At 42.7% G+C, this 7,944-nt stretch overlaps 1 protein-coding gene across 1 annotated transcript; it reads left to right on the forward strand.

The window, feature by feature from the left end:
• The first annotated feature begins 598 nt into the window (after window positions 1–598).
• LOC115325436 lies at window positions 599–7,617 on the forward strand. Its single transcript, XM_042288368.1, has 4 exons — window positions 599–698; window positions 4,169–4,323; window positions 4,429–4,536; window positions 7,475–7,617. Exons 1-4 carry the CDS (start codon window positions 647–649, stop codon window positions 7,553–7,555), a joined length of 396 nt encoding a protein of 131 aa, XP_042144302.1. The 5' UTR covers window positions 599–646; the 3' UTR covers window positions 7,556–7,617.
• Window positions 7,618–7,944: the final 327 nt, after the last annotated feature.

A 7,944-nucleotide genomic window follows, 5' to 3' on the forward strand; every position in this document is an offset into this window, starting at 1 on the left:
AAAGATGCATTCGTGTAATGCCGACAACCGTGGAGTGATCGACTAAAATACTTTCCAAATTAGCTATACTTCGTCTCATCTACGAACCACCAGGTCCAATCGGGAGCCAGTTAAAAACCACGTGGTAAATGTGCGTATCCGTGCCTCAAGACAAGGGCGCTGATGCGCTCGTTGAAGCTATATATTACGTGGATTCTAACCAGCTTGTGATTGTTGTGGCCCGTTACTTCGGCTGTAGTTCATTGTAGGAAAAGTCAAAGTATAAGCTAAGAGAAGGTTGTTTTAATCGACATGTTGGTCAAATATAGATTAACGTGGCATCATTGTATCGTGAGGGTTTTGAACGGTTGCCCTTAGGTTTGTTCTAAATCAAGCTTTCAAACATTTAAATTTTACAAAAATATGAATGGCCGACCAACTATGGCTCGAAATATTTAATTAAGTAATTATAAAACTGCACGCACTGTTTTGTTTTCTATATAATTGAATATGACTTTTATGAAACTTGTTAATGTCCTAGACAAGTGTCTGTTTTCATCGTCTCGTAGTAAAAGATCAACGTCAAACACGCGACATATTTTTATTTCAGCAGTTCTAAGGGCTGCCACAAAAAAATAAATACAAGTCCTCACTCTCAAAAGAAGAAATGAATAAAGCAATACTTTCACTTTTCGTAACTTCGTATCTTTTATACCAAGGTAAGTGCCCCTTATCCCTTCATACATTCGCGTTTTTCATCTTTTTTCTGCTCCTTTAACTATGGTCCCTGTCCGGGCAAAAGCCAGCTGGGCGCTTTTTATTTCCCTGCCTCCAGCACATTGCGGAAGCATAAACTTTCGAATCGCTAGGAGATCATAAAATAGAAAAAACACGGACTAAGGAATTCCCTGCCGTTTACTAAAACATATATAACCATAGACGCGCAAGCCCACATGCTGTATAGTTAACTGCAGGATGTCAAATACAGCGCAGTGAAATACAATAAAGCGATAATATGCTTTGAAATAATTCCAATTAGAATATTTTGTCTGCAGATAAAATTTTTATCATTTCGTCCTATCTGTCCAATATTTAGTAGCATTTCATGCCACGGTAATGGAAAGGCTCCCCACAAAGATGTAGCTTCACAGCGCTTCAGTCGATAGTTGATCAATCAAAGCAAACATTAAGGTGCAAGGGTGGAATAGCTTAAAAGCGGGGATGGGCAATTAGTAGATTAACCTACCGATTTATAAGTTAATGCTTTAATAGCAATTACATATTTAACCGGTTAATCGGTAAAATTTTGACGAACCAAAATAAAGTAAAAATTAAACGCTTCCAGCACGCATACATTGACGAGCGAGTACATTTGTATGAGACAAACTTTAGGTCAAATTTTGTAATAAAGGAAACTATTGGGCGAGATTTGTAACTCCATATAAGTGCTGGAAATTACACGCATCCCGGCCACTTCAACGCCGTTCGAGTGTCCGTTTAGCGCAGCAGATATTATGGTGAACAATCAAAGAAGGCTGCTCTTGCTGAAGAATGTCATATCACCTCTTTGCTGCATGCAGAAAAAGTAATAATCTCTGAGTGTCTGAGTTGTTCTTAACTACACATGAAGACTGGTTCATAATCCAATGCGCCTTTTATCACATATTGAGCAAATGCATACAAAATATATTATTTTCGATTTTTACATATTGAGCAAATGCATAAAAATAACCCAAAACCAATTAATCGAATAATTAATCGATTAAAGGGCGGCAATTAATTCGGGATAAAACTTTTAATCCACGCCAAGCCCTGAAACAAATCACTTTCCAGAGTATTAATTAGTGAAAGGTATTTCATCGTTTAATTTTTCTTCTCGTGCGTGTCACGTGAATAATAATACCCAATGATAAAACTTGATCTCTGACCTGCTGACGATATTTCAGTTTATTTATTTATTAATTTGAAGTTGAAGACCTTAAGGATTCATGCAGAAAAAGCAAGTAAAAAAAAAAGAAGTCGCAAGTGCAGTCAGCACAGAATGAAACCCGAACGCCGGAACGCGTGGCCATCGATACGGGCTGCTCTACCTGGAGGGCCCCTGACAACTAATGAAAATGTACCTGGGTGCGAGGGTGCGAATCCTACTAAAATGTCCTCAACCCTCGCGCAGAGCGTCTGGGACTTCCGCGTTTCGCCGGTGGCGCACTGTAAGCGCCGTCACTCGGGGTGCTTTTCTGTCGCCGCACTGTCGCCCGGTCGACACCGGGTGGCCGCTTAACCTGGCTTTAGCTCTTTGCGATAAGCCCTGCTCAGACAGGGTGGTGAATTTATTCCACTCCGGAATTGATACGCCTGGCATATCGGTGGTTACCAACGAGAGCGTCAGCAAGCATTTTTAATATTCGACTGATAACCTCGCACAAAAACATGGGCATTGGTCATAAAAACCGAGGCCTCTGCGTTGGCCTGTTGCAGCATTTTCTTTTTTTCATAAACAGTATGGTCGTGCGAATAAACAAATTTTATTTCGCGTTTATGACTTTTCACTATTTCTCAGAAACCGCGCGTAGCACGTTGTTCACCGAAGCCCCAGCGTGGTTCCGGTGACACGTCATCAAGCACTAGGGGTCTTCTGTGCACGAGATGTTTCAACTTTCATTTCGCCCTTGCCATACACGAAGCGATAATGAATGATAGCGCTGAAGAGGTATCGCTGGGAATCCGATACACAAAGCGAGTGACAGTGCTTTGTGTGTCGGATGTGACGGCGAAACGCGGAACTCCCAGACGTGCCGCGCGAGGGTCGAGCTCATCTTAGTAGGACCCGCACCCTCGCACCCCGGCGCATTTTCATTAGTTCTCAGGGGCCCTCCAGGCGGAGCAGCCTGTATCAACGGCCACGCCTTCCGGCGTTCGGGTTTCATTTCGTGCTGACTGCTCATTAAGCACGACAATAGGTGCACAATCATGGCAAACGTAACTATTTGACGATGCAGGTAATCTGACTATACACACTAAGGAAAAGCAAGAAACATCACTATTAGTCAGTTTACACCCTACTCAAGGTGTCAAAAATATATAACACTTAAAAATCTTGATATTTTACTAAACCTGTCAACAAAACGGGACCATATAAAACAAGGAGTGTAAACACATGTTCAAAAATGGTAAAAAAAAAAAAAAAACTTTATTCACACGAGAAGAAAAGGAAAAGAAACCATGCCTAATTAAAATTTTCTCACATAGCTAAACACAACCATTCATGAAATGTGCGGAGTGAGAAACAGTACAGTGCCGAGCAACTAATTTCACTGCATAAGTACGTGCCCCGGCTTAATACACTAAAATATGCTGTACGTTTTTAATGACAAACTTTGAGCCATGACTGACCAAGAAACACCAGTGGTCGCTTGGAATCGTAGCGAGACTTGCAAAATGTATAACATTTTGTAACAACTCTGATGGAAGAAATTCATCAGCACAGCAACGTAGAGTAAATTAATATAGAGTTTTAGTAGATCGTTCTGATGACCCGACACTCCGCCGCCGCATTTGCGCATACATCGTATCGTTATCGGAGGTATCAGAGCAATCAGAACCGATCTACTAAAACCCTCTTATATGTAAAGAAAAAAAAAGGTGTAGACCTGGCTTGAAACGCCTTATTTTGGTGACAATTTAAGCACTTTTTATCATCCGACAGTTTTTTTAAGTGCATATCAGTTTGCAGGTGCTTTTTACGCTACATTGTAATTACATATTTATTAGTGACCACGTCTGTAATACAAGGACACGAGCCCAGGGTTCTCTGGGATTATAAGAGAAGGTATAGAGTCGCTACTCTGTACTTGTGCCGGGTATTGAGCACCGAAACGGTGTGAGTGATGTAATTACGAATTAAGAAATAACCAAAAGGGGAAACTACCCCAATTTTCGTAGTATTAAACACCTGCTTTAAATTTAAAAAAAAAAAAATATTGTGAAGGAATTTTAATCCTATAATTATCATTATCAGTTTATTTTGTGCGCTCATGAACAACGAAACTGCCTTCATTATGGCGCACAAACAAAAATATATACGCCTTCTAAAATAATAATGTCCGTGATCGAATCATTCAATCAATCAATTAAACACATCGAGCGAATCTAAAATTTGATTATAATCAGTTTTTTATATTGTTCTCAGCTGCTTATTCTGAGCTTCTCGACTCATTGTCAGCTCCTGATTTGGAACTACAGAGTTGGAAAGATGTGGAGCAAAATATCGGAAACTCTTCATGCATGAACCACTTAAAAACGCAAATGGACGAAGCATGTAGGCAGTTAGGGGAAAGCACCATGGTGCGTAACTGACAAATCTTCTACAACCTCTCAAGTCCTGTTATCAAATGATAGGTATATTGTAAATATTCAACTGTCCAATTTCCTTCTGAAACTCGATATCAGGTATCCGTGGACTTCGCCAATTGCAAGATGGGATGCCAGAATGCGACGGCAGCATCCGTGAAACCTTACAATATGCCCAACGGCACATCTTGTGGATTTTATGGCGAAGTAAGTTCCCGAAATAACCTCGCTTTATTTGTATCTATTACCAGAAAAAGAAATTCCACCGCTATGCCTCTCACATTTCTATCATATTCGCAGCTTTAATCTGCACAACAGGTCAAGTGTGAATAGGGAGCACCTGTTGTGAGCTCACTATGGCGTTGGACAGTTAAACGGAAAGTCCGGTATAGCTATAGAGGGACTTCGGACACCGCAGCGACAGCGACAGCGCCTGCTTCCACTGTGTCTCCTTTGCCGGTGTTTCTACAACCAACCGGCGGGGTCGCGGCGACTCGTAGCATTAAGCGCGAGACACATGCGCGAAAAATTCATCCGATCCGACGTCCGATCCGGCAGAACGACTGCCTGATCCGAAAAATTCGGTCGCTTCAGACGTCGGATCGGCGATCCGGCGTGCATTCAACGTGCCAGATTGTTTCGCACGGCAGACGGACTGTCGGAAGCGTCCAGCCGATGACAGCGCAGCTAGCGCGAACGTCATCATGACGTACTGGGTCTGGTGGGACGAACAAGAAAACGGGACGGACGACGAGAAGCCGGACGAGTGGATCCCGCTGATACATTCGAAAAAGATGGCTTAGGCAAAAGAATGCACGCGCTAGCGAGAACGAGCTCCTAACTTCGCACGTGCGAGCTAAACCGTCAATCATGGGACCAGAGATCTATGAACGCGGACCTCCGCTGGAGTGCTTGGATCTCCAGGGCGGAGCCGAACGGATCGTCATGTCGCATGCAAGGTCGGAGGCGTGTGTCTCAAACTCGCGTGCGGCGATTCGGAGCGGCTTTCGGACTGTTGGATCGGACGATTCTGCCGTCTATGTGTCTCGCGCTTTTGGTTGGTACTTTCGGGGATATTCCATGGCGAGGCCAACATAGGACGCTAAAAGTCCCAATCGGAGAGGCATTAGGAAAATATGAGTGTTCATTTTTAGGAGCCCATCGGGGATATACCTTTCAGTTTTACGCCAAACTTAAAGGAGCAATGCAACAATTTTTGTACTTTGCGCAAATACCGCTTAAAACGGATCCCCAACGTTAATGACCTATGAAACACGAATTCGTTTTTCACCCAACGCAATAGAAGTCCCAGAAAAAAAATGAAAGAAAAACGAACAGCGTTCACCCCCTCAACTCGCAGCCAGAACAAGCGGCCACGTGATCTGGAACCGATTATATGCCGCCAGTGTTGATCATAGCCACGCGCTGGGGTTGGCAAAGCGCAGGACACGCGCTGAGTTCCAGACATTGTTATGGCTCGGCTGTTGTCGTCGTTGCAGCGATTGGACACGGGTCACTACCCGAATGCTTCTCGAGCTAGCAATTATCACGAGCCTAAGTCGAGTGCCCACGCAATGCTCGGGTCCAATCTATGAACCGCATTCAAATATCGTCACTTGGGTGTACTGCGATCCCCGAGTTACGTCATCAAATTTCGCAAAGGAGAGATTAAATGAAAATGATCGCTTTTGTCCTTGAAATTACACCGCAACAAAGGAGTTTCTTGGCCAATGGCGTTGCGTGTGAGTATCCTTGAGTCCCAGGTGTGCCGGTAAGCTCGTGTAGAGAGAAAAACATTCCAATTGAAAATCGTTGCACAGCTCCTTTAAGGGTGTTTCCGAGCCCTATCAAGCGTAAGACAACATGGTGAAAAAAAAAAAAAAAATAAACGGACTATAGCAAAAGTTTTCAGAAGCATGTCTTGAGATCGTGCATTTACTATAGTAAAATTGTGTGAGCGTAAGGTTCTAGAAACAAATTAAAGCCAACAAAGTCGTGTTATTCCGACGTGGACAAAAAAGAAAAAAAAAAAAAAAAAACGTCTGTTCGACGCTGCTACTCACAGGTGGAACCACGTGGAACAAACATTAGAAAGTCTTCTTGATACGAACGCCCGAAAGCAGATACAGGAAATCATAGCGTGTTTGGCACCTTGCATCTGCGGCAAGCGGCATCCACCAGACAAAATTCGCTTTCGCTTTTGTCCCTATGCATAAAATAACTCATTTTATGTTCATGGCTGTTTTTCCTGAAACTTGCTTTCACGAAACGTGAGTGTAATTAATCCATCACCTAAAATCACCTTTGTTAAAACACAAGAAATTTTACTGCGCTACGTTTATTAACTTATTTGTACGTTTCTTTTCTTTTTTCTTTTTTTACGCCTGGATAACTTACGCTTGGTGCGGATTTTCGAGGCGCGATACGATGTGTGCGTAAGCAACGCCATTGGAACGTCAAAGGGAGTAAAAGGGGGGAGGGGGGGAGGGGTAAGAAATCTTTGGGGACCGGTGAGCAAATGGCTAGCTGTGATTCTGGCCGATTTGTAATGTGTGATTTCTTTAATCCTAATTCTAATTCCAGTGGGTTGTCCAGATTGCGGCAGCTTTCGTGCAATCAGCAGATGATAAGTTTCTTTTCATCGGCCTGGTTGAACTGTCAAAATATATATGCACTGCCTTCCTGTCACTGACACCTAAAAAAAACACAAAAAAAACAACAACAATGGGCGTGCGAGTTGTTATTTTCGCTACGCAGCCAATGAGATTGCAGCATTAGCCGATAAGAATACCGACCAATCAATCGAGGAGAAATTTGTAATGACACATCATACTGTCGCGCGATGCGTCTGCATTACCAGATGGGACATCGGGGGTGCGGTTACTTACCAATTTACTAATTTCGGTCAATGCCGCGAACGAGTGTCAAGGGCTTGTTTGAAAAACATGACTCTAGTCAAGTTTTTATAGCCACCAATTTTTACTAAAAACTCGCCACGTTTTTGGTACTGTCTACAAAACGTTCCACCAAAGTACTAGTTTCCGCGGGAACATCACCTCTCATTGACGGCGAAGCTCGTTTTGACTTCTCGCTCTTCCTAGAAGTAGGTGCACTCACTGTGATGTACTCTTTTTTTCCTGCTGAGAAATGCCAAAATGGAAAATGCGTGGGCCAATGCGAAATGGAGCCCGAAGAATCTCTCGAATCGCCCGAAAAAAATGTCTGAACAAAGCACATGTCATCATGCGCTCCGACGATGTGACATTATAGCAAGAGGATCCGAGAAAAAAAAAAGCATCAATATACTAGGAAATAGTTGACTAGCAGTCTCTCATTAAATTTTGTCAAAACCTAATATGTCGTCTGTGAATACTTCCAGATAAGAATATGCAGTTTACGCTCCGGCAATAATGAGCAGTAAGAAAGTCGAACTAATCCGAACCTGGGTGAAAAACCAAATATATTTAACTGATAACTACAATAAGAGGTCTCGTTGATTTTTCTTCTACTTTATCTTTATCCAAAAATATGAAAGTACTTCAGTATCGAGACGCCGGGGAACATTTTAGCTGTTCTTTTTCAGTCATCCTTCCTTATTGCGTTGAGTCGTACGTG

Source organism: Ixodes scapularis, unplaced genomic scaffold, assembly GCF_016920785.2.
Source record: "Ixodes scapularis isolate PalLabHiFi unplaced genomic scaffold, ASM1692078v2 ptg002299l_1__unscaffolded, whole genome shotgun sequence".
Lineage (NCBI taxonomy): Eukaryota > Metazoa > Arthropoda > Arachnida > Ixodida > Ixodidae > Ixodes > Ixodes scapularis.